Source organism: Chionomys nivalis, chromosome 6 (assembly GCF_950005125.1).
Source record: "Chionomys nivalis chromosome 6, mChiNiv1.1, whole genome shotgun sequence".
Classification (NCBI taxonomy): Eukaryota; Metazoa; Chordata; class Mammalia; order Rodentia; family Cricetidae; genus Chionomys; species Chionomys nivalis.
In genome coordinates, this window is record NC_080091.1 from 5,175,372 (window position 1) to 5,201,159 (window position 25,788).

Genomic DNA, 25,788 nt, shown 5'->3' on the forward strand with positions numbered 1-25,788 from the left:
ATGTGCCTAGGGTAGTCATTGGGCCAACAGAAGGGTCCCCTAACACACCTGTACTGGATAGACAATGTGTGCCCGTGAGAGCAGGTCAGGCGTGCCCTGCCACAGCCTGGGTATTATTCCAGAGGAGTGTGGAAGAACACCGAAGACATGGTGCTCAGCGACAAAAACAGACAGAAAAGGTCACACAGTACAGGACGCCACGACAGGAAATGCCCCAAATGAAGATCTACAAAACCTGGGACCTCGGGAGAAGCAGCATGCCTTTGGAAGCCTGAGTTGAAGCGGGAGGAAGCAGAGGAACATTCGGGGCCTCCCGTGGCTCCAACAGCCTCCCTCTGCTTTAGTCTGCAGCGCCATCTATGGTTGAGAAGAGATACTGCGCCAACGCCTAGAGGGCGACCCAGGCTACCTGCAACCCACACTCAGATGCCTCCAGCAGGGCACACAGTGCAAGCCTGCCAATCCACCGCTTTGGAGGGCACAGAGGAGGAGGGTCGTCATGAACTGAAGTAAGGAATCTTGTTTCAGACCACCGGCATCTACAACCATAATACACGAATGAGACTCAGAGGGTTGTCAAAACTGCATGCCTTCCACAGGAGCCTGAAGCAGGCAATCTGTAAGCTAAAGGTCAGCCTGGTCTACAGAGGGCATTCCAGGACAGCCAGGGCTACAGAGAGACCCTGTCTCAAAACCACCAAAAAAACCCCTACGGAATACAAAAAACCCCAGAGGGGTGGATCCCCAGTGAGGGGGTGGGGGCGTGGTAAGGGTGGAGCCCTGCCTAGAAGGAACACACACACACACACCACTCTGCCCTGTGAGGGTCCGGGGAGCATGATGGGGTAGAAGGAGAGAAAGACTCCAGAGCTGTCCTGACTCCACAGCGCAGCGGCACACAACACACATCACAGACAGTCATACAGTAGGAAAACCCCCATCTCAAAAGAAAGCACAAAATTGCAGCTACACATTGTGACCCTGCTTTGTGCAGATTCTGGACCCTGGGCTCCCTGGGCTCTTTAGGGTCTAACAGGCAGTTACCAAAGCTCATCGCCAGTCCCTCTTTCAGGGTGGGAGTGGACATAAACAGCAGCCAGCTGCCCAGAGTGTCAAGATGACCGCTTTATTCTTAGGCTTGAATTGAGGTGGGATGGATGAGGCAGTATGGACCCCTTCCTGGGCTGGTGTGTGGGCTGCTGGGATTTGGCACGGTGGCCCAGTCTTGTAGGTAGGTGGGAGATACATTCCATCAAGCCTTGAGGGTTCGTCCTTGGGTCCTTCCAGGGCTGCAGCATCAGGCTTTGAAGGGCTTGGGCATTGACTTCTTGCTAACTGTGCTCATTTGGTTCAGTGACAGCCTCACAGATTTGGGAAAATTACCAGAATTCCCTGGGGTCTTCACAGTGCACAGGTCTCAAGGGAAAGGCCAGAGGGTCAAAGACTGCAGTCACACCCTGCTATGTCCTCCATGGCATGGTAGAGAGGAGTCCATGGAAGTTTGGTCCTGTGGCCCCTAGGGTCACAACAGGCTGCCATCGAAGGAATGCCCCTGTTGCGACCCCCTAGGAACTGCTGACCTCAGCAGATGCTGGAAACAATGTGAAAATTCATTCCTGGATTCTGGTTGGACTGGGCAGCCACTAGAAACAGGCTAAACTTTTTCTCTAAGATCTCCAGAAGGGCATGTCTTGAATCCCAGTGCTGGGGAGGCAGAGGTAGGTAGATCTGGGAGTCTGAAGCCAGTCTGGGCTACGTAATGAGTCCCAGGTCTGCCAGGGATAGTCTGAGATCCTGTCTCAAAAACTGAAACAAAACACAGACATTTCTGAATGGACTGGGTGTTGTGTCTGACATCCTTTTTAATCTGCACACTTGGGATGTAGAAGCCGGAGGATATGACCGAAGCTGGGATGACAAATGCCACCATACCTGGCTTTCACATGAGGGTTGAGGTCACACCTTTTTTTTTTGTTGTTTGTTTGTTTTTTTAAACAGGGTTTCTCTGTGTAATATCTCTGGCTGTCCTGGAACTAGCTCTTGTAGACCAGGCTGGTCTCGAACTCACAGAGATCCGCCTGCTTCTGCCTCCCAAGTGCTGGGATTAAAGGCGTGCGCCACCACGGCCCGGCTAAGATCATCTTGTTATGAGACCCTGAAAGGCCTGACTCTCAGTGTGGAGGCCAGAGGGGCCTTGAATTTGCAGCACTCCTCCTACATCTGCCTCCAGAGTTCCGAGATCGCTGCATGCAGCACCTGTACCCTCCTGGTTCTGCAAAGGCACCTCAGAACACTCCACACTGGGAATCCTGCCCGCGGGGTGGGGGTTGGAGAGGGCGCCAGGCAGTAGGACCAGGCGGAATGAGTGGAAAGTTCTGGCAATGCGTGATGTCCAGAAATACAAGCAGAGGGCAGAGCTGGGCAGTGGAGAACATGGCTCATTATTACATCTTTAGATGTGTGGCAGCTGGGCATCCATGTGGTCACCACACAGAGTGTGGCTCTGCAGAGGAGACCGGATGCCACCTTCCTTCCAGGCTAGGAAGAAGGGGACAGAGCTGTGGCCACACATACTAAGGCCATGGGGCAAGGCTGGACAGGCATGGAGACCGGACAAGGGGGTAGTTGGCAATGGCTCCGGATCCTGCCTCCTGCCAGAGGCTGTGGCACAGACACGGTGTGAGCCCGGTGGCCGAGAGGATGCAGTATTGCAGATTTCAAGTCCAGCACAGGTCAGAGATGAGGGAGGAGCCAGAGTCCCTCTGTTCCTCTGATAGCGGCATTCAGGGTAACGCTCCTGAGACCCAGGCTGAACAAAGCTGACAGGGGCGCCCAAGCTGTCTTCCTGAGTCCTGGTGGCCAGGGGGCCTCAGTGGCACATCCGTGAGGTCATCTCCTTCTGTGGGGACAGGCAGGTGTCAGAGGCACATGCCGGGGACAGAGAGGAGCAAGGCTTCACACAAAAAAAACATGCAAGAACCTGGACAGTGTGTGGGGTGGGGACTGCTCCCTATGGTGGACAGAGGATCTGTGCCTCTGATTTGGGGGCACGTGGACGTGGGCCGTGATTTAAGTCACCTGACGCCTGGCAGGTGGGCCAGGACCAACACAACTTAATAAAAAGTTGGCAGCAGGAAGAGGACAAGCCTCCATGCGGAAGCTCCAGGAGCTGGGGGGCGCCTGACACCCCGGCTTCCAGTAGACGGAGGCAGGAGGGTCGGAGCTCAGGGCCAGCTGAGGCTACATGAGCTTCTGTCTGAAAACAAACAACCACAGAAGCAGGCTGGGGGGCTAAGAACGGCTGTGGGATAAAGGAGCTGGCTGCCCAGCCTGAGGACTGGAGTGAGCCCAGGTACCACAGGACGGAGGAAGAAACGGACCCCAGCTTGTCCTGGGGTCTCTACATGCATGTCATGGCAGCCACGTGTGTACATGGAAACACATGAGTGAACAAACAAAACCCCCCAAAACCAATCAATCAGCACGCCTCAGAATCTCACGGGTGGGAGCACAGGTCGTCTGCCATGGGGAGATGCTGCATGGAAATTCCAGGGATGTTCGGGGCGTTGCAGACAGGAGCCTCCCCACCGTGGTCTGTTCTACATCCCACGTGAGCCATGTTGGATGGGATGACCACACAGCAACCTCCCTGGTGTGGGGAACTAGGAAACTGGGGGCTCTTTGTTCTGAGGCAGGCACATGGGGCAGACTGCCAGGAGACCTCTGCTGTGGACCCCACCCCTGAGCTCACCAGGGGCTCCAGCTCCTTGGGGTCGATGAGGTTGAACTCGGTGACAAAGTAGTAGAAGTGCTTGTAGCAGGTGTTGACGTGCGCCTCGGAGCCCATCTGCGCTATGCGGTCGAAGTGGTGGATGTACACGTGCACGAACACGCGGAACAGCCGCGACAGGATCTTGCGCACCGCCTGCAGGAAGTTCTTAGGGAATGGTGTGCCTGGAGGTGGGCGGAGGAACCAGGAAGGGGACCACTCAGGACCAGCTGGCCTGGGACCTTGGTCCAGGTGGCCACAGAGGTGAGAATGGTGGAGGCTCAAAGATGTCAAGGTGCATGCTTGAGGTCACACAGCAAATGTTCCCATCCCAGGGACCAACTTCCTGCCAAGCTAAGAGTCAGCTTCTGTGGGCAATTGTCTGCTCTACGCCTGGGGAGCCTTCTCTGTGATGAGAGCCCTGGTCCACTCTGACCACCTTGCTCTACCCTTTTCAAAGCCTCAGGAAATTTCTTCAGGCCCAGCAGCTGCTAGGTTGCCACAGCCTCACCCCACCCTGAGGACACGGCTCACACAGCACACAAATGCATGATTTTATGAGTGTCCCAGGATGAGCAGAGCTGGCAGGTGTTCCTGCCAGAGCTATAGAGCAGGCGGGCAGAGAGTGAAGACATGGGCAGTGCCGCAGCTCTTAGCCCTTCAGACCTGGGCTCAGTAATGAGGCTCCACGGATGACCATCTCCTGGTCCCCAAAGTTTGGAGCAGGTCCTCCAGGAACAGAAGGGAGTCTATAGGTGAGGACCTTCAGTTGGGATCATCTTGGAGCATCTGGGGCTCAAGTGTGATCACAGAGTCCTCAGAGAGAGGCGGGAGGGTTGAGAGATGCTGCCAGCTCTGAGGAGGGAGGAAGGGGCCTAGAGCCAAGGGATTGAGGCCGTGTGGGCCATGTGCTCCCACAGATGTGGGCAGGGACTATAGGTGGTCCATGAAGTGACACCGCACTTTCGCTGGGCTTTGGTTCATTGTTTTTCTGCGGCTGTTATCTTGGGAGTCTGAGTTGCCTCTAACTGGATACACTAGATTCAAGGACAACCCTTGAACTCCTGAGCCTCCGGCCTCCTGTGGGAACAACGGGTCGGCACCTCCACTGTGGCCAGCACTGGGAGACACGCTCAGCAAGGGAGAAGCTAGGGCCTCTGAGGCCACCACACCCCAGCCCTCTCATTAACCACACACTCTAGATGGATGGAGGGCAGGATGATCTATGGAGTTTGAAGCCAGCCAGTGCTACACAGTGAGACCATATCTCAAAATAAATAAAGAAAACATAAATTAAAACACACAACGAACCAGCCTGGTCTACAAGAGCTAGTTCCAGGACAGGCTCCAAAACCACAGAGAAACCCTGTCTCGAAAAACCAAAAAAAAAAAAAAAAAAAAAAACCAAAAAAAAAAAAAAAACACACACACACAACGATCGATAAAACATGAATAAAAAGCCAGGTGTGGCACAGCTGTCACCTCAGGACTAGGAAATCTGAGGTAGGAATCAAAGGCCAGCCTCAGCTACACCCTAAGTTCAAGACCAACTTAGGCAACAGAAGCTAGGGTCCAGTTGGTGAAATCCTGAGGCCTGAGTGGGCGCCCCAGGTATGTATAGAAACAAGGACCGTGGTAACACGAACTCGAAGCCTGACTGAGAAGCTACTCTGCAGCTAACCCTGTCTTCTAGCCAAACTGGTGAATGGCAGGCCACTGAGAGACGCTGTTTCTAAGGAGGTAGATTGTTTCTCTGATGACACCCAAGGGGGCCTTTGGCCTCCCAGTGCGCATGCACCCAAACACCTGCATGTACCCACAAACGCATGACCATGCACACACACTCCAGAAAAACCATAAGGCACTGCACTTGTGGTGCGCAACTCGGGGCAGAGGCAGGAGGATCTTTCTGAGTTTGAGGCTAGCCAGGACTACACAGTGAGTTCTAGGTCAGCCAGGGCTCCACAGTGAGACCTTGTCTCTAGAAGCCAAAAGTAAACAAATAAAAATCATCACACAAGCTGGGCGGTGGTGGCGCACACCTTTAATCGCAGCACTCAGGAGGCAGAGGTGGGCAGATCTCTGTGAGTTCGAGGCCAGCCTGGTCTACAAGAGCTAGTTCCAGGACAAGCTCCAAAGCTACAGAGAAACCCTGTCTCGAAAAACCAAAAAAAAAAAGCAAGCAAGCAAGAAAGAAATAGTATTCACATGCAAACCGCAGCCAGCTGAGCCTGTCTGGCCCTTTCTGCTCAGTGCTGCGCTCACAGCACACAGGGGCCTTGGCGTGGCTAGGCCCCTCATGGGTGTGAGCAGACAGGGGTGCAGCCTCAACTCACCGACATTGGTGGGGAAGATGTCCTCGTTGTTGATCTGCACCTCAATCCAGTCCATAAGCAGGTCCATGTAGCGGGGCGCGGAGAGCGCCGTGGGCTTCCGGAAGCGCTGCTCGTCCTGCCAGCGGTACTCATACTTGGGGCCCCCGGACATGACCGGGCACGACTGCTCGGTGCAGCCGTCACTGATGGTGCCGTAAATGAGGTTGACACGGTTGAAGAAGTCCACCACATGCACAGCCACCCAGTCGTTGAGGTCCTCACCTAGTGGCAGCTGCACCGCCAGCCGCAGGTCCAGTCCTGCGTTCAGCGACGCCTGTGCACGCTTGTGGAGCTCAAAGCGCTGTGTTCCAGGCTCGAACTTGCGCTTAGGCCGGAACGTTTTGTCCTTGTTGAACACTTGCTTCAGAAATGGGTTGGACATCTTGGTGGCACTTGTGTCTCAGAAGGCGAAGCAGAGACCACGGAGGGAGAGATGCTGTGGTCACCCAGAGGCCTGAAACAGAAGAGGATGGTATTAGGACTAGGCACCCGCTGGGCCTGCCATCCCAGGAAGCCGAGGCAGGACTTGGAAACTGTGTAAGCAGTTATATACTTCTGAAATGTCCACTCTAAGAAACAAAGGCTGTGCTTGCAGACTTTCGGCAGGGAACAGTTTCCCCAAAAGGGGCAGGTTCCTTGGGAACAAATGGTCACATGACATAAAACGAGGCCCTCAGAGGCACCTGTGCGCCGCCCCCCCCTCCAAGGTTAGACACTGCTCTGACTCTTCTTCAGGAAGCACGGGGGCGGGCTGGAGGTGACAGAGACATCTGGTCCTCAGAGTCCCAGGATGTGACCTGTGAGGAAGAGCCTCAACATAAGGTCATGCAGGATTAGCTGAGCAGCCAAGGACTAAATCTTTACTTCCATGTTTGGGGACGGACCTAGGACTTCACACAAGTCAGGAGGTTTTTTCTCAGCTTGCACCAGGGGGGACCTACTGCACTCTGCTCCCCGAGACGGGCCAGGTAATAACGAAGAGATAATTGGGGTGCAGTCATGAAATGAAACAAAGACACTGCGGAACTGGAAAAACAGTTGCAGACAAATGGGGAAGCTGTGGGGGTGGGGGAGTGACATGTGGTGTGGGCTGCCCCACCCAAGACGGGCAGTCCTAACTCACAGTAAATAACTTGTGTGGTTTTTTTGGAGACAGGGTCTCATGTAGCCCAGGCTGGCCTCTTTGAGCTTCCGCTTCCTGAGTTCTAGGATGCCAGATTCATCAACCCTCAGTGCACAGAACTGAAGTCACACCCACAGGCAGGACCAACAGCCGGGGGCCTACAGACGTACAGAGACATGGAGCCTGGAGGACCATTGAACCATGCACAGGAGGACCAGACAGACAGGGCCACAGTGAGGGACCCCACAACACAAATGTCCTCATTAGGCCGAGTTAGAGGCAGGAGTGAACTTGTGGGGGTCGGGAAGGGACATCATAGTTCACAGGGTGATGGAATCTTCTGGAATTAGAGGTGGTGGCTGTACAACTTAGCTTGTACTTAATCCTGCCTTTTATGTCTTAATGAGACACAGGGTACATAAATTAGGATGTCAACACAACTGCTCTGGACCCCAGCAAGGAAGAAACCGAGGTTAGTTCCCAGAACTATCACGCTACGCCAACGCCCCCACTCAGCACCTGCCTTCAGAGGAGCGTAGCTACGGAGAAAGGGAGACAACAAGAGGTCATAGCCGAGGGCGGTGGTTCATGCCCACTGTCCCAGGACACAGGAGGTGGAGGCAGGAGAATCAGGAATTTGAAATCACTCTATGCTAGTTTCAGGCCTGGGCTACACGAGACCCTGACATAAGACACAAAACAAGGGCTTCCCACGGTGGCACACATCTTCGCCCCCAGCATTCCGGGGCAAAGGTAGGTTGATCTCTGTGAATCCAAAGCCAGCCTGGTCTACATAATGAGTTTTGGGCCAGCCAAGGAAGCATAATGAATTTGGGGTCAGCCTATTCTACATAGTGAGACCAGCTCAAAATCAATCAATAAAAAACAAGTGGAGGGGGCTGGAGAGATGGCTCAGAGGTTAAGAGCATTGCCTGCTCTTCCAAAGGTCCTGAGTTCAATTCCCAGCAACCACATGGTGGCTCACAACCATCTGTAAAGGGGTCTGGTGCCCTCTTCTGTCCTGCAGGCATACACACAAACAGAATATTGTATACATAATAAATAAATAAAAATATTTTAAAAAAAAACAAAAAAAAAACAAGTGGAGGGGCCGGGCGGTGGTGGCACACACCTTTAATCCCAGCACTTGGGAGGCAGAGGCAGGCAGATCTCTGTGAGTTCGAGACCAGCCTGGTCTACAAGAGCTAGTTCCAGGACAGGCTCCAAAACCACAGAGAAACCCTGTCTCGAAAAAACCAAAAAAAAAAAAAAAAAAACCAAAAAAAAAAAAACAAAAACAAGTGGAGGTTGACAGGGTATCCAATGGTGGGTCCGCGTGGGAGTCACCAGGACACTGCTCAGGTCAGCAGTGCCCTGCAGGCAGGAGACTGGACACCAGATGGGTCCAAACTTCCTCACAGCATCTGTCCCCAGTGTCCCCACCCCACCTCAGCATCGGCCTTGCTGGTTCACACCTGACTAGGCACTGTGCACTTCACAGCCTTCTGAGGAAATGCCACCTCCATGCCAGACAGCTCCCCTGAGGCTCTTCTGCCTCAGTGCCCACTGGGCCAATGCTTCTCTGTAGGATATCATGGCACACGCAGGGTGCGGAGAAGCATCCTTGGTGCCTCACCCACTGCACACAGGGTCCCCTGGAGGCAGCAACGCCCTGAACAGCCTACGGGAGGACTGCGGCAGACAGTGACAGTGGGATGTGCAGCGGAGGTGTCAGCCGGAGCGCACATACTTCAGGAATCTACTGACGCAGGCTCCAGGGCTGGGTCTCTGCCTTCCTAGCTCAGGCCCCCCTCTCTCAGGTAGGCGCAGCTTGGGGCCGGGGGTAGGGCACGGAATTAAGAGAAGCAGTCACCAGTCCTTTGGTATATTTCTGCAGACAGGGCCTTGCTTAGCCCAGGTTGGCCCCAGGTTCCCGATCAAATCACCTCCACCCCCGAGTGCAGGGCCTTGGTGGTGCTCCTCGCCTTCCCTGGCAGCACAGGACCCATTCCGACTGCAGTCAGGAAGGCAGGGGTGCCCATACCCCTCCACTGCCACTCTTGCCTACCTACCCAGCACCTCCCGCAGCCTGCCTGCCCACAGCTGTACAGTCTGCCATACAAATGCACCACACATGCTACCTGGACAAGCCTCAGATTACCAGAGTCGGTAGGTACAGTGGCTGCAGCTGGGGCAGGGCTCAGGGGTCATGCATCGCCTCTGGTTGCCTGTGGGGAGCTGGGCCAGCCATCACCTGCTGGTGGCTGTCTCTCTGTCTGCCTCAGGGTTTCCCTGGGGACAATTCTGGGGATTCCCTCTAACGCTGCTACTAAGCTGGGGGAAGCAGGAGCTGGGGCCACCATGGGGAGACATGAAGGGTCCTCTGGGTCCTCCCCACTCTGCCTGCCTCTGTGTGACACCAGCTCTGGGTTTGGCCTAAAGGGACTTTCGGAAGGGACAGTCCTCTCAGAAGGCCTCTGGAGGCCTAGACTAACAAGATTCTGAAAGCTTCTGTCATTTGTCTGATTCTTAGGTTTTATTCTCTAAATGGTCATTAAGTTGCCTGGGCTGACTCTGAACTCACGGAGTAGCTCAGGTTGACCCTGAAATCTCCATCCTCCTGCTCAGCTCACACCGGCATGCCAATTTGCTGTGACCTTTCCCTACACTTTCTGAGTGTCTACTGCAGTCCCACAGGACTGTTCTAGACACTGAAGGCAGAAGGTCTTTGTAGCCCCAACACATGTATGTCTATGCCCTTCTGAGACAGCATTTCACTGCAGCTATCCAGCCTGAAAGCCTGTCCTGGGACTCGCTCTGTAGACCAGGCTGGCCTCGAACTCAGAGATCCGCCTGCCTCTGCCTCCTGAGTGCTGGGATTAAAGGCGTGCGCCACCACTGCCAGCTCTGTGTCCTCTTAAAATTTCTTTTTTTTCAAGGGAGGGGCAAATATTTTCTAGAAAATCTGGGGATGGATAGAGTCCCTGTCAAGATGAACTGCTTTCTGTTGGAAACACACTTCCTCCAGCACAGAGACCTAGGCTGGCCACAGCCCATCATACTCTTCCCCGCACAGTCCCAGGTACCGTCTAGGCGTCTCCTCTCTGGTCCTCTTAGTGGACTTCCAACACCTGCTCAGAACTGGATGCCAGCACCCCAGGGTCCTCTTCTCTAGGCTGTCCCACTGCTGAAGAAGACACGACAAACACTCAGAACCCTCTAGAAGGACATGAGGTAGATAAAACTGCTCTCCTACCCCAGCACCCACAGGCTCCTCTTCCTCCCTTTCTGAAAACAAGAAAACAGTGTGCTAGGCAACAAGGCTCTGACCCCTCCCAGGCCAGGGTGCAGGGCTCAGGAGCCCAGGGTCACCCACTTCCTTCCGGAGGTTTCCACATCCTGCCACTGCCTTGGGGACAGGGCCTGAGGCGGTCCCATGTGCTTGCTCAGTGTGTAGCCCAGAATCTGAGAACAAAGCAGTGTCTCAAGGCCACCTCCACATAGAGGGTCATTTCAGAGGAGGAGCGTGGCTCAGTGGGCAGTGCCTGAGTCTCAGGGTTCAAACCCAGTACCCCAGCAAAGACAAAATGAGACAGACATAAGGCCTCTGCACACAGCCTTGGGTTTGCATTCTGCTCACTATGGCACTATTTCCAAACCTCACCGTGATAGAACCACAGAGCCAGTAGCTGGCGGCAGAGCGCATGCCCTCCTAACTGCTGGGCCATCCCTTCTCTCTCCAAACAATTTCTTTCTTTCTCTCTTTCTCTCTTTCTCTTTCTTTCTTTCTTTCTTTCTTTCTTTCTTTCTTTCTTTCTTTCTTTCTTTCTCTTCTCCCTTTTTTTTTTTTTTTTTTGAGACAGGGTTTCTCTGTGGTTTTGGAGTCTGTCCTGGAACTACCTCTTGTAGACCAGGCTGGTCTCGAACTCACAGAGATCCACCTGTCTCTGCCTCCCGAGTGCTGGGATTAAAGGCGTGCGCCACCACCGCCCGGCCTCTTCTCCCTTTTTTAAAAGACAAGGTCTCATGTAGCCCAGGCTGGACTCAAACTCACTGTGTAGCCCAAGTTGCATAGACTGACTCCTCCTGCTTGAACAGGCTTTGCCCTTTTTGGCTAAGACATTCGAAGTCAGGCATTCTCAGAAAGCTACATCTATTTCCAACTGCTGGGGATTCCCGGGAACTTCTCTCGGTGAAACCCCAATTTCCAAGTGGAGGGGATTTCCACAGCATGGGACACTGGCTATAGAGATACCCCCCAGGAACTTTCAGAGTATGAAGATCATGTAGGAAAGCTACATGTGAGTTGGGCCATCCCACCTAGCGAAAATCACGAGGCTACAAGCTGGGGATCTGAACTGGCATCAGGTCTCATGCAGCTGGCCTTGAACCTGACCTTCCTGCCTTTACCTAGGCTGCCAGGCTTGCCCCACCATGCCTGGGTTTTGAAGCGGCCGTTTGTGAGCTTCCTGAGAGAAGAGCAGCAGGTGACTTGGGTTTCAGCATGGAGCTGGAGAGAAAAAATAAAGCAGGGGCCAGTGAGCTGGCTCTGTGCCCGGAGGTACTTGCCACAGTCTGAGAAACTGAGTTCCACAGGAACCCACATGGTGGAAGAAGAGACCAGACTCATCCCTCACTAGATAGATAGATGATAGATAGATAGATAGATAGATAGATAGATAGATAATTGATAGATGATAGGTAGGTAAGATAGATGATAGACAGACAGACAGACAGAAAGAAAGACAGACAGACAGACAGATGCAAATTTCTTTAAGGTGCATACAGAAGATCCCTTGCCATTGCTGTACTAGAGGAGAGAGCCGTGATTAAACTCCAAGTGCCACAGACCTCAGTGCTGGGAGTCTGGAGCAGAGCTGGCAGGACACCAGGCTCCTTCCCCCAGTGAGGCAACACAAAAAGCAACGGCTGACCCCAGATTGAGCCCTAAGGACAGCTGCCAACTTGGGTCATAAAGAGGTCACTGTGGAACCAAACCCACCTCACACTCAGTCAGTTGTGCCGTGAACCTAACACTCTACTCAAGAAGCTGAGGCAGGAGGATTGGAGTGAGGGTCAGCCTGGTCCACTGAGTGAGTTCACGGCAGTCATAGTAATTTAGCGAGACAATGCTCTAATTACAGTGAACTTTATCATGCCTGCGGTCTAGTGTGCAGCTTTTGTTTCTAGCTACACAGGAGGTTGAGGCAGGAGGATCACCTGGGCTGAGAGTTCTGGTTCAAGCCGAACGACGCAGCAGGATGTGACAGTATCTTTTTTTTTTTTTTTTTTTTTTTTTTTTTTTGGTTTTTCGAGACAGGGTTTCTCTGTGGTTTTGGAGCCTGTCCTGGAACTAGCTCTTGTAGACCAGGCTGGTCTCGAACTCACAGAGATCCGCCTGCCTCTGCCTCCCAAGTGCTGGGATTAAAGGCGTGCGCCACCACCGCCCGGCTGTGACAGTATCTTTAAAAACAGTAATTACGTGCCAGCTGCTGGTGGGCACACCTTCAATCCCATCACTTGGGAGGCAGAGGCAGGCCAATTTCTGAGGTCAAGGCCAGCCTGGGCTTCACAGGGAAACTCTGTCTCAACCCATCCCCAAAAGAAGAGATTCATCACACATTTGCCTTTAGAATAAATGTCATGGAAACCTCTAGAACTCTGTGAGATGAAATGTAGAATAACATTCAGATGTTCTGACTTACAATGTGATTCTGCCCAATAAATTCATTATAAACTGGATATATCCACGCCTACAGTTCTAGTTCTTGGGAGATTGAGGCAGGAGAATTGCTGAGTTTGATACTGGCCTGGGCTACTGACAAACCAGCTGGGGTGTAGAAACAGCAAGATTCTGTTTCAACATAAATAAAAATTTAAAAAGCAGCAGAGATGGCTCTGAGCTAACAAGCACTTACTGCTTGCAGAGGGCTGCTGTTCAGATCCCGGCACTCACATGGCAGCTCAACCTGCCTGTGACCCAAATTCCAGCAGAAGGGACCACTCTGACGTCCTGGAGCGCCTGAAGGCAGGTGCTGCACACACGCGCTCACACACACATTGTATACACAAGTATATCTCCTAGGTCAAAAGGCATGTCACTCACAGAGCCCGAAGCTCACGACAGCAGGACAGCCACGTGGCGCCCTGCGGCTGTCAAACTAGTGTCATTCTGACACATCTAGCTGGGGTCTCTGCAGATCCCACGCTACTGGTCCCGGGCAAAGGATTCAAGCCGTTTGTTTCAGTTTCACACCATGCTAACATCGAAACATTAATTCTACCCCCAATACTGGGGATGAAGCCAGGCCCTTGCATATTCTAAACTAATATTTTGCTGCTGACCACGCCCCCAACACCCGCACTGGAGATTCTAGGCGGGGCTCCAGCCTGACCACGCCCCCAGCTCTCACTGGGGATTCTAGGCGGGGCTCCAGCCTGACCACGCCCCCAGCCCACACTAGGGGACTCTCGGTGGGGGTCCTCCTGACCATACCCCAGTTTTTTTTTTTTTGGGGGGGTTTTCGAGACAGGGTTTCTCTGTGGTTTTGGAGCCTGTCCTGGAACTAGCTCTTGTAGACCAGGCTGGTCTCGAACTCACAGAGATCCGCCTGCCTCTGCCTCCCGAGTGCTGGGATTAAAGGCGTGAGCCACCACCGCCCGGCCATACCCCAGTTTTTTGAGACAGTGTTTTTCTGTGTAGCCCCAGCTGTTGTAGACCAGGCTAGCCTCCAACTCAGAAATCCCCGCCTCTGCCTCCAGAATGCCAGGATTAAAGTGTGACCCCCGCCCTAGCTCCTTTTGCTTTTTGAAATAAGGTTTCACTAAGTTACCCAGGCTGTCCTTGGGGCTCCATCCCTCAGGGATGCCTAGGAACAGGGCTACCAGCAGCCTCTAAGAGTTTATGACCTCCAGGAAAGACTGGAGATGGTATGGAAGGAACCTGAGACCGGGTGAGGAAGGCACTGTCCCAGGGTCCCCATCCTCTGTTCACCCGAGTCCCCCGACTTTGCATAATGGTAGCAAATCGGAAACCAAAATTTACAAGGATCCAGGTGAGCTCTGGAAGACGTAAAAAGGACCTTTGCCACACCTCACATTATACCAACCCTTGTGGGGGTTGAGAGAGAAGGAAAAGGCATTGGCGCACACCTTTAATCCCAGTATTCAGAAGGCAGAGGCAGGCAGATCTCTGAGTTCCAGAACAGCACGGGCTGAATAGTGAGACCCTGTTTCAAAAAAAAAAGAGGAAACTGACACCGAAGTTAACTTCCTGTGATCTGTTTTCTAAACTCCCTTGTTCCCGTCCACTCTTCTTTTTCTCTTTTCTTTCCTTCCTTCCTTCCTTCCTTCCTTCCTTCCTTCCTTCCTTCCTTCCTTCCTTCCTTCCTTCCTTCTTTTTCTTGAGACGGGGTTTTTCTGTGTAGTAGCTGTCCTGGAACTAGCTTGTCTACCCTTTTCAATGGCTTTTTTTGGGGGGGGCGGGGTTGGGGGATGGTAGTGGGGATGGTACCCAGGGCTTTATAGACACAAGGAAAATACTTCACCCCTGAGCAAAAGAGCCTCAGGCCTTCAATGACTTTTTAGTCAGAAACGTGATCGGTTTAAAGAAATGAGTCAGGCGGGAGCTGAGAAGGATCCGATCAATTATCTGAAGGCCAGCCCGTGCTACTTGAGACTTCAAATATTAAAAATGGGGTTGTGACCCATGACGCTCACTTTGCCCATCCTGATGGGCAGCGTCCTCCTTTTGACAGGCAGGTCCCCACTCTGGACCCCTCTGAGTCAGGGCTTCGGTCACTGGACGTTGTCATCCTGAGGGATGGGGTCCCGCCGCCCGCCTGCGCCCTCCAAGGACCCACCTGGCCGCCTTAGGACCACCGCGGTCTGGAGCCGACTCCCGCCTCGCTGTGCCGGGCCGCGCGGGCAGAGGTACACGCCCGCGGAGGGACACGCCGCGCGCCCCGCCCTGGCCGCGCCCGCGGGCCGGATTTACTTCCCTTAAAGGGACGGAGCCCGGATGGAGGCGTGGCGGCGGAGCTTCCGAGGAGCCCCGTATGAAGGGCGGGCACTCAGCGCTGCTCATTGGCTGGGATACTGCGGGGGGCTGATCCCGTCAGCTCAAACTCAGGAACTGGCGCCAGGCCGTGGCGCATGCGTGAGGTGCTGCAGGAGAGGCGGAGCCAATTGGGGGCGGAACCTGGAGGCTGATGGCGTCACTACTTGACGATTGTAACGGGGGCGTGGCCAGTCTTAGGGCGGAGCCAGACCTGAGACCTGAGTCTCGCTGGGACGGGACAGGAAGGGGGCGGAGCCATCTGCCGTGCGACCAGGCCGGTGAGCGGAACTAGGTCTGGGTCAGAAGTCGCACTGGGACGGGGCCCGGCAGGGGAGGAGCCATCCTTCGGACACGCCCTGCTTCATGGGCGGAGCCAGACCTGTGGTGGGGCGGGGCCAGAGCCGGAGGCAGGGCCAGACGGCGCGTCCGGGGTCGATAGCGCGCGCCGTTGGTTGGTGCGGCGTGACGGGGCGTGGCGCGGGCGGCGCCGTTGGTTGGGGCGCGGCTGGAGGGCGCGGCGCTGGTGGCGCCGATGGATGGGCATGACCGGCCCGGCCAGTTCATGGCGTTGCTGCTGTGCCTGGGCATGACAGCGGCGCTGGCCCTGGGCTGCCTGCACTGCGACCCCAATTTCTCGAAGAAGTTCTCCTTCTACCGCCACCACGTGAACCTCAAGTCCTGGTGGGTTGGTGACATCCCCGTGTCGGGAGTGCTGCTCACCGAGTGGAGCCAGAACACGATGAAGGAACTACACCTGGCCATCCCCGCCGAGATCAGTGAGCGGCGGAGCCCATCCCAGGGTCAGGAGAAGAGCAACAGGGACCCCGGGCAGGGCAGCTCATCTGCTTCCTCTCCCTCCCGCCCTCAGCCCGGGAGAAGCTGGATCAAGTGGCAGGAGCCGTGTACCAGAGGATGGACCAGCTGTACCAGGGCAAGATGTACTTCCCAGGTAAAGAAGGGAAACTGAGGCAGGGCCGGTGCGGATCACCAGACACCTGAGCTTGACCACTCTGCTGTGACTCCCACATCAGGGTATTTCCCCAATGAGCTGCGGGCCATCTTTCGGGAGCAAGTGCGCCTCATCCAGAACGCCATCATAGAGAGTGAGCAGTGGGCTCCACGGAGGGGACAGTGCCCCTGGCCACAGGCACTAAAGGGCTGGGGGTGCTGGAAACAGGATTCAGGAGGGAGTAGCTCTGCAGGAGGCCCTTTTGCAGGAGTGGTCACCAGCACACCCATCACCCCTCACATCTACCATATAGTCTCCTGGTAGCACCTGGAGCAGTAATCATCCTTCACGTAGGTTAGGTTAGCTCCATCTTGCGCTGAGGTCCTCCTAGAGGACCCCTTCCCATTTCCATGAAACACAAGGCTAATATCTGTAATCGCAGCATTTGGAATGAGGGAATGAGGCAAGAGGATTGCCACAAGTTCCAAGTCACCTTGGGCCATCTTCTTTATGCCTGGCTAGCCTGGGCTACAGAAACAGAAGTGGGGCTGAGGGACAGGTCTTGAGCTCTGGGCTTTGTCAGAAGGCACTGTCCTGTTGTTGTCCTGCCCCCCCTCCCCCAGGCCGCATCGACTGTCAGCGTCACTGTGGTAAGTGAACCATGGTCCAGACTGAGGGCCACAGCGGCAGGTGCCCAGGCTGGGGGGCCCAGGGGAGCCTGTGGCTGCCTCTCCTGTATTTCAGGCATCTTCCAGTATGAGACCATCTCCTGCGTCAACTGCACAGACTCACGTGTTGTCTGCTTTGGTTACTACTGCAAGTATGCCTTAGCCACTTATCCCTCAGCCCCGGGGTCCTGGGCTTTGGGAATACCCCACCAGCAAGCCTTGTTTCCCCCAGGTCATCAACACAGTGGCAGTCAGCTGTGCAGGGTCTTCTGAGTTACATGTGAGCTGGGGTTTATTGGGCACCAGAACTCAAGAGAGGGGGACACAAAGGGAGGCCACTTGGTCCCCTGACTCCAAACAAATTGTCATTGTAGAAATACCTGGCACAAGTAAGTTCCTGTTCAAATCCATCTCCAGTTTTATCCAAGACAGTGTGTGTATGTATGTACCTTATGGTGAGATTTTGAAGCTTACAGAGACCCAGGAGGACTTTGCCCCCTTCCCCTTGAGGGTCTCTAAGCTCATCTGGAGGAAGGGGGCAGACCATCCTGGCTGAAGGGTCTTCATGAAGTCTAGGGTTACCAAGTTGATGGCGAACCTGGAGGGTCTAATCGCTGCCCTGTTCTATTTCAGTCAGGATACAAGCACGAGGTAAGACAGGCCTTCCACAGGGGAGGGATAAGTGCAGGGATGGGGGCGAAGTCTTTGGGTCAGTGAGAGTGGGAGGGCATTCCGGGCAGGGCTGTGTGCCTGTGGGCACACTGCATGAATATAATCATACCATCACACCGCCCTGTGTGACCACTGCATGAACTGTGCTGTCCTTCTCTATGGCCTCGCCTTGGATGTGCAGAACCACCCCAGCCTTGTGAGTGACCCAGGGAATAAGGCAACAAAGAAGCAGGTGGCCTGGGGGGAGAAAGAACTCCAAAGTCAAGTGACCTCTTTGCCACAGATCCTCGCATATCCTATTAAGGCCATCATTGTGGGTGTTGGGGAGGGTGGGTAACCCTACTCTTTAGGCCTTAAGAACAGGCAGGAAGCAAAACAAAACGAAAGGGACTGGACTTAGTGCATACCTATTAATCTCAGCCTTCTAGGAAGCCTCTGAGACAGGAGATCTCAAGTAGAGTGTCAACTTGAACTATATTAATGGGTCATGAAAAGCAGCCTGGGAAGGGAGGCAGGAGGGAATAAGCAGACGAATGGGCTCAGGGCACCTCTTCCTCCTCCCCTGAAGCCTTTCACCAAGTATAAGGTGTCTGGAAGTGCAGCACTTGGTGAACCTGACTTTGGAAAACGCCTCTGAGTGTCTGACCCAGCATTGATGGCGCTGCTCAGCCCCAGTATTAGCGGGGGCCAGGACTCAGCTACACTGTTGCCTGTTCCTCCAGGAGAGGCCAGCTGCTACCTGCCTCTGGTCACCCCATGGAGCCCAGGCTGGGCCGGGGCTGGGGAAGCAGGGAAGACGGGCTTGTGTATAGATGGCGGGACCCCTGGGTAGGGCCCCCAGAGATATTTTGATTAAAGTGTCCTGACATTTCTCATGATGAACAATTCTTTTCTGCCAGATCTGGCTGGGTATTTGACGTAGCTGGAGGCATGGGCTTTTCCTGAACATGTGTGGGTGTGGAGTCCTGATCTACTCACAGGGAGGGAGGGATCCAACAGCTTGGCTGGCATCCGCAGCATCTTCCTCAGGGTCCAGGGACTCTGATTTATTCCAGTCCTTTTGAGTTCTTACGGGTAGATTTGCAGAGGGGCTGTTCTGTTCTTGTTGATGCAGGAGCGTGCCACATAGCAGAAGCTTACATTCTATTCTCCTGACATTCTATTCTCCCTGCCTCCATTTCCTTATTGCTGCGATGATGGGTGTGCAACCTGGCTTGTGTTAATGGAGCCCAGTCCTGCCCCTCCACTGCTTTGAGATTAAAGTCTGATCTGTAGCCCAGGCTCACCTTGACCTATTACCTCAGCCTCAGGGTGGAATACACAGTGAGGTGAAAGCTGGGCCAGATTACTGATGGGATTTCATCATGGAAGACCCAGGTCAGAAGAGACAGGTAGGCCACACACTCCTCAGAGCACCTGGCAGCAGGTGACCAGAGCCCAGCTGGCTGTCTGGGCTGGGAAATGACTGATGCAGGAGACTCAGGGACTTCTGCCTCTACCTGGTTTCCTTGTTGTCTTCAGAGTCTCCTGGCCCCAGTGATGGGCGCACACCTCTATGTACGTCCCTACAATTTTTGCTCCTAGGACCAGCTGCAGGTTAGCCGGGTGGCTGGATTTTACAAGAAATACCAAGTGGTAGCATCTAAAGTCCGTCCTTCCTCCTAAGGGACCAGGACACAGAGCAGGGACACTGGATGTTTTGTTGGGAGCTCAAGCCGCACTCCTGCCAGTCACCAACCACAAGCAGTGGTCACTCTGTACACTTAGTGACCGCTGACCGTATCTCTTCTGGGTGCTGGGCAGGGTTGGCAGGATGCTTGAAGCAGTAGAGTGCTGTGCCTCAGAGGCCTGGGTTTGGAATTTAAGCTGTTGACAGGGCTCAGAGTCTGCTGGATGACAAAGCTGACTTCTTTGCTTGTCCCCACACAAGGTGACAGTGAGCAGCTGAGATGGACCAAATGTTTTTTAAAACCCAAGATCCTGTTTCCACCTCACAACCTCATGAGTTTGGTAAGAAAAGGGCCTTGGGGACTGGCAATGTGGCTCATAAGACAAGAGTCCTGGTTGACTTGCAGAGGCCCTGGCATTTCAGTGTGGGATGGCATGCAACCCACCTGGAGCTGCAGTGCCAGGAAACAGGATGTGCACATGCTACACAGATGCCTAATTTTTGTGTTTTTGTTTTGAGGCAGGGCTTTTCTGTGTAGCCCTGGTTGTCTAGGAACTCACTCTGTAGACCAGGCTGACCTTGAATTCACAGAGATCGAGTGCTGAGATTGATTAAAGGTCCGTGCCACCACTGCCTGGTTACATAATTTTACATTCTTTTTTTAAAAAAAGGAGAAATGGCAAGATGGTTCAGTGCGCAGTAGCATTTGCTGCAGATGCCTAAGGGCCAGAGTCTGAATCCCAGTACGTGTGAGTGGAGAGTAATGGGCAGACAACACTGTCTTCTCTGCATGCACACTCACACATCAGTACTTAGAGCACATATACAAAAATGTAGGTGACAGCTCCCACGGGTGGAGGTTGAGGGAACTCATCTGAGCCCCAGGAGCCTGAATGGCACACTGGGGACTGCTCTCGGGTACTGTGAGGACAAAACACACAAACGTGTTTTGCGACTCTTTATTGGTCATTGTGACACTGATCATCAGCAGCGTGATATATCTCTCTTTACACGGGAATGTCGGCAGCAAATCAATCATGGAACATCATAGAGCTGGAGGGTCACTGGGGTCGGTGACGGAGTACTCTACATGCTGAAGTGACAGCAGTCCTCAAAGGAAGAGCCAGAATGTCTGCAGACCACCACCACCAATGAGGAAGGCTCAGCTTGTGCCCAGCTACCCAGCTATAGGGAGTGTCCAGGCTGGGGTCCCTCACCTTGCCCAGAATGGCTGGGTAAGCAGCGAATGCTCCCAGGATGCACACTCTCTCCACTGCAAGGCACTCGGCCTCCACAGCTGTGGCACAGCGCAGAGACAAACCCATGATGTGTAGTGACAAACTGAGGGGCATGGATTGCACTCATCCACTGACCACCTCCTCAACAGAATCCCACCAGAATTCTGTTGAACAGAAGAAAATCAAAGGGCTGTCCCTGCTGTCAGCAGCTGAGCTGACCCACAAGCACACTTCATCCATCTGGCCACACAGACAATAGCAAGAAATGTGGTAATAGCTGGCCTGCTCACCTCTCCACAGACACCACCAGTCAGGGTATTTGGGGACAGCAGCAGCTGGAAGAGTTCCTCCAGAGGCAGCATGGGGGCAGAAGAGTGTGGACACATCAGTCCCACCGTTTGCTGAAAACCCAGAGGCCCACCAGCCTGGAGTCCCCACAGCCATCTTCAAGAATGGGGAGTGGAGCTGGGAGTCCCTTGCTGGCTAGGGTTGGAATTGGAATGGCCTTTCTTGCCAAAGGAGTGCGGGTCAGAATAACAAAAGGATAATAAAATAAGTTGATGCAACATAGGACCTCAGAGTCACACAGTGGAGGCCGGTGGCATTAAATTAATGCTGGGTGTGGGGACAGTACACATGACAAAGGAGAGGAGAGGCAAGACCCATCACATCTGTCTGTGGTCTGTCGGGCATCCTGGACTCTGTCACTCAGCACTGGGCCAGCGTGGTCTTCATCTCTTCCAGCAGGCTGCTGAGCAGCGTGGCATCACTGCATTTCCCATCTACCGACACGGAGCTCTCACCCTAGGGGACAGCATATGCATATACTGCCCATGCCGGAGGTGGTCCAGGGCTGAAAATACCAACCCTTCCTCCCCTCATCCGGGACCTAGGCCTCACTTTAGTTTTTTTTCTTTTTTGAGACAGGGTTTCGCTATAGCTTTGGAGCCTGTCCTGGAACTAGCTCTTCTGGACCAGGTTGGCCTCGAACTCACAGAGATCCGCCTGCCTCTGCCTCCTGAGTTCTGGGCTTAGAGGTGTGCACCACCATCCAGCATTCACTTTAGTTTTTTGAAGTTATGTAGCCACAACTGGCCTAGAACTCAGGAACTCTGCCTCCAGAGTGTATGGATGGCAGGTGGACAGTACACTGCTCACCAGTCACGGGCCTAAGACCATGCTGAGCCTTTCCTTCCTCTTGCCCTGTGCTCACCAGATGGGGGCCTGGTCCAACAGTAGGTTTTAGCACAGCAGGGAGAGGGATTGGTGTAACTGTGGGGGTGGATATAGTTGGGGGGGGGAGCTGGTCTAACTGGTCTAAGCAGCCCTGGACAGTGAGGCTCAGCCTCTCCCGAAAGACTGCCCTGGTCGGCCACAGAGCAGCAGGTGCTACTACAACCTCACCTTCTTCACCAGCAGGCAGACATGGTGGCCCTGGATGGAGCGGCTGTACATGGAGGCACAGGAGTCTACTCGCTCCACAACTGCAACAGAAGGGAGAATCAGGCCCTCTCCAGGGCTATAAATTCCATGCTGGGATGGCACTTGAGGGCTGCAGGCCAAGGCCCTGAGCAGGAAGGGACTGACTGGAGTGCAGGGTTGGCTTCTGCAACACTTGTGGGATGAAACCGATATCACTGTGACATTGTTTACCGGAAAAATGGTGGTGGAAACAGATCTTTGCCAGGAGGTTCTGGAAAGACATACTAATGCCATCGACTTTGATAGAGTTCATGCTCAGGTCTCCTGATTCCAGCAACTTGGCAAAGGCATCGCTGTGGGAGGACAGAATGGAGGGTGATGGCAGGGCCTGGGTACTAGACCTGTCACCCCAGCGATGGGAATATGGAGGCAGGAGAACTGCTTCAAGTTCCAAGACAGCCTGGGCTATATAACACCATCAGAAACTGGCACACAGGACAGTCGTCTGGGGACAGAGAGGCCTCTGCAATGCTATGGGGCCCAGGAGAAACCAGCACCCAGGACAGCGGCAGGCTGTATCAGGAGTCGAAGGTGACTCATGTTACCTCCACCTCACACAGCATCACCCAGCTGCTGCCCCCGCCCCTGTGCCCTCCCTGCCCAGGGAGGTGTTTCTGGAGAGGTGGAGGCACACACACCTGTAGCAGGGCGTGGTGATCAGGTAGGAGCTACAACTGAAGTGCAGTCGGAAGTCTAACTTCTCATGGGTGGCCCCTTCGTCGTCCTGTGAGAAGAGAAGCCGCAGCTGTGGGGTGGCTTTCCAGACATGCACTTCCTTTCCTGGGACGCCTGACATCCACTGGGGCAGGGCAAAGGAGCCGAAGCCCAGAGTAGAGTGGACTCCTCAGCACTGACCATGGTTCCTGGGGCCCCAGTGAATACCTTGGCAATGAAGGACAGTGTGCCTTTGAGCTTCTGGGCCATGACGATGCTCTGAATGGTGAACACAAACTGGGCCTCATTGGAGACGCCTGATGGGAGACAAGGCACTCAGTGGGGCCCAGGGTCTGAGTCAGCACTGGCTCTAGAGCGTCATAGCTGGCAAGGATTCTGCAGAGTCACAGAAACAATGGGCTCCTGCTGCTGGCCTCAGATCCCAGCCTTGTCCCAGGGAAAGCCCAGCAAGCAGCTTGGGGCCTGTGGCTTTGGCTGTCGCCAGGAGCTCTACTTAAATTCCTTGTGCAGGAGCCCAGGTAACAAGAGCATAAAGAGCAGAGCTGGCTTTGCGAATCCTAGGGTCAATGGGTGGGCTCACCAGGGGGCAGCTGGAAAGGAACGGGCACACCATCATGCACTGAGGAGCCCTCCGGCCGGGCCATCTTGGTGTTGAGCGAGTCCAGCACGTTGAGCTCCATGTTCTTCAGGAAGCTGTTGCTCTGGTTCTCCAGGATGACCGACACGGTCACTTGGCTGTCCTTCTGTAGGCTGGCTTGGATGTCGTATGTCTGCATGAGCAAGGGCAAGGTCAAGCACCAGGGACCCGCTGAGGGGAGTAAGCTCCCAGTGAAGATCAAGGACAGTGACTCTTATGTGAAAGCTGCCTGTGGCCCCCCAGGACCCCACCCTCAGACTAAGCTCTTCATGAAGCTACACCCCAGCCCTTGTCTTTTTGAGTCTTTGAGACAAAGTCTTGCAATGTAATCCTGGTTCATCTTGCAATTCTCCTGCCTCTGCCCCAATGTGTATGTTACCATGGCCACTCTTTGTTCTGTTAGAAATGCTGTCCTCAGGTGACCTGGCCATACTGGGCTCTCCAGCTGTGGTTGGGCTGTTGGCCATGGTGGGCCTACACTGGTGGCAATGCCTAGGCCACTTGAGCTTTGAGTCTGATTGCTGCTGTCAGCCCTGCAAGGCTTCGTGTGGTGGGCTGCTCCCCCAGCAATGACCCCCCTCCCTGCAGCAGCCCAGTATCACTTACCACTTTAATGTAGGAATTCTCAGCCAGAAGGCAGTAGCTGGACATGGGCTGGGGAAGAAGAGATGACATCAGCTGTGGTGACAGGACCCTGGCCGTTTGTGGGTATCTCGAGACAGGGACACGTTCATAAAGACCAAGAGCCCCCAGACGATGCTGGTCACGGCTCCCACCAGAGCACAGCTTCCATAGACTCTGGGACCTCTCCGAATGGAACCCAGGTTTTAAGGTTGAGTTGGCAGGGTGGCGGGCATGCTCACCGGGATGGGCTCCTCCTCCTCTGCTGCACCATTCTCCAGCGGCGCTGCCTGCTTCCTCTTGGCTTTCTTTTTGTCTCGTGGCCTCTCCTCCTTCTCCTTCCTGTGTTTCTTCTTCTTGTGCCGGGATGATTTCTAAAGCAGAGTCTGGGCTCAGGCCCCTTGTCTCCAGCAAGAGGGAGCCTGTCATCATTCTCTCCCTTCACATCACATGAGAGATGGGACAGCAAAGCCAGGAATCCTACAGGTCACTGGGGTTGGAGGCCAGGCTTGGCAGACACTAGAACCTTGTGACTAATAGATTAATGGCAGGCGTCACTCGGAACGTGGGGAATGCACAGTATAGATCAGAAACAGTGCTCACAGAGACGGGAAAATGGCCCAGTATCTACACATGGTTGACAGACATGAGCACGAGGTCCAATCACACACTTAAGTATCAAACAGCCACCAGCATGGAGAGACTTCAAGAACATGGGGTGGCCAAGCGGTGGTGGCACATGCCTTTAATCCCAGCACTCGGGAAGAAGAGGCAAGCGGATCTCTGAGTTTGAATTCTCTGTCTCACACATGCACGCACACAGACACACACACAAAACAAACCATGGGGCTTTGGGCTAGGTTGATAGCTTGGTGGTTAAGCGTGCTTGCCCAATCACAAAGACCTTACTTAGTTCAGATCCCAGGACCCATGAAATAACATTCACACACAACTAAAATCTTTTTTGGGGGGTGGGAGGAGGGCGAGGGATGAGACAGAGTTTCTTAGGCATTTGCTACCAGACCTGGCTTAAAATAATCTAAAAAAAAAAAAAAAGAAAGAAAGAAAGAAAGAAAAGGGGGGGGGAACATCAGAGATGTTGTCAGTGAGAGAGCCAGACGCCAGAGGCCACTTCATGTGGGACTCCATGGCAGCCAACATGCAGAACAGTCAAATCCAGAGTCAGCAAATGGACTCAAGGGTGACGGTGGACCAGGAAGGGGTGGGACAGACTGTTCACGAGGTAAGGATTCCTACTAGGGTGATGGAAGGTTCTGGAATGAGATGGTGGTGTGGCTGCACAGCTTAGAAAATGCTCTGGAAATACCAGAATCCTTTTAGAGGCTCAAGCATGAGGGCTACAGCCACTTGAAGGAAGCAGCTGGTACTGTATGCCTTACCCTTTCCTGGTCATGATCCATGTTGTCCTCCTCGTCCTCCAGCTCCTCTCTCCTGAGTCCCTCACCCTCGTCCTTAGCCAGGGTGACAGTACTCACAGCAAGTTCTTCCTGTAAAGCCAGGAAGGTCTGGATGGTTTTTCAGGGATAGGGTGGGGTACGGGGTTGTCTTCTCCTGACTGCTCAGAGGATTTCAGCTTAAGAAGCAAAAAGGGAACTCTGAGTCCCACCTAACCGGTGCCGTCCTGAGGGTTTGGAATATTCTCCAAAGGATGCCTTGTGGACAAAAGTCCTGCTGGCCACCCCTCTGCCTCACTGAGATTTGCTAAGCAGAATCCCACTGGATAGCAGACCCAGGCCTGACTCGGGACATCCCACTGGGCTGGACTCCACTTATTGGTACCTGTGTGTAACTCCAGGACTGCAGGGGAGATGCCTGGTGCTCACTGGTCCC

General features: G+C 54.0%; 3 protein-coding genes across 7 annotated transcripts in view; 1 reads left to right on the top strand and 2 right to left on the bottom strand.

Annotated features, from left to right (window-relative positions):
* Positions 1-1,125: 1,125 nt before the first annotated feature.
* On the bottom strand, positions 1,126-15,257 carry Mob3a (MOB kinase activator 3A). 5 transcript variants are annotated; one of them, XM_057773234.1, is made up of 6 exons: positions 15,130-15,252; positions 11,678-11,777; positions 10,354-10,454; positions 6,106-6,598; positions 3,752-3,954; positions 1,126-2,899 (listed from the first exon to the last, which is right to left on the bottom strand). In XM_057773234.1, exons 4-6 carry the CDS (start codon positions 6,524-6,526, stop codon positions 2,870-2,872), a joined length of 654 nt encoding a protein of 217 aa, XP_057629217.1. In that variant the 5' UTR covers positions 6,527-6,598; positions 10,354-10,454; positions 11,678-11,777; positions 15,130-15,252; the 3' UTR covers positions 1,126-2,869. The 5 variants fall into 5 exon arrangements, with proteins under 5 accessions (XP_057629217.1, XP_057629218.1, XP_057629219.1 ...); XM_057773235.1 differs by lacking the exon at positions 11,678-11,777 and having other exon boundaries at positions 15,130-15,257; XM_057773236.1 differs by lacking the exon at positions 11,678-11,777 and having other exon boundaries at positions 10,354-10,451; positions 15,130-15,222.
* Positions 15,258-15,844: 587 nt separating this feature from the next.
* Izumo4 (IZUMO family member 4) lies at positions 15,845-18,486 on the top strand. Its single transcript, XM_057772541.1, has 8 exons — positions 15,845-16,102; positions 16,195-16,275; positions 16,358-16,429; positions 16,899-16,925; positions 17,020-17,095; positions 17,176-17,223; positions 17,318-17,332; positions 18,184-18,486. The coding sequence occupies exons 1-8, from the start codon at positions 15,859-15,861 to the stop codon at positions 18,269-18,271; spliced, it is 651 nt and encodes a 216-aa protein (XP_057628524.1). The 5' UTR covers positions 15,845-15,858; the 3' UTR covers positions 18,272-18,486.
* A 1,749-nt stretch (positions 18,487-20,235) lies between these two features.
* Positions 20,236-25,788, bottom strand: part of Ap3d1 (adaptor related protein complex 3 subunit delta 1) — a 36,086-nt gene continuing 30,533 nt past the window's right edge. The window contains exons 23-31 of the mRNA XM_057771484.1: positions 25,338-25,445; positions 24,180-24,311; positions 23,923-23,970; positions 23,260-23,449; positions 22,887-22,975; positions 22,643-22,728; positions 22,176-22,297; positions 21,927-22,006; positions 20,236-21,326 (exon numbers count right to left, since the gene is read on the bottom strand). Coding sequence (XP_057627467.1) covers positions 21,231-21,326; positions 21,927-22,006; positions 22,176-22,297; positions 22,643-22,728; positions 22,887-22,975; positions 23,260-23,449; positions 23,923-23,970; positions 24,180-24,311; positions 25,338-25,445 — 951 coding nt within the window. The 3' untranslated portion in view covers positions 20,236-21,230. The remainder of the gene's footprint in view (positions 21,327-21,926; positions 22,007-22,175; positions 22,298-22,642; positions 22,729-22,886; positions 22,976-23,259; positions 23,450-23,922; positions 23,971-24,179; positions 24,312-25,337; positions 25,446-25,788) is intronic.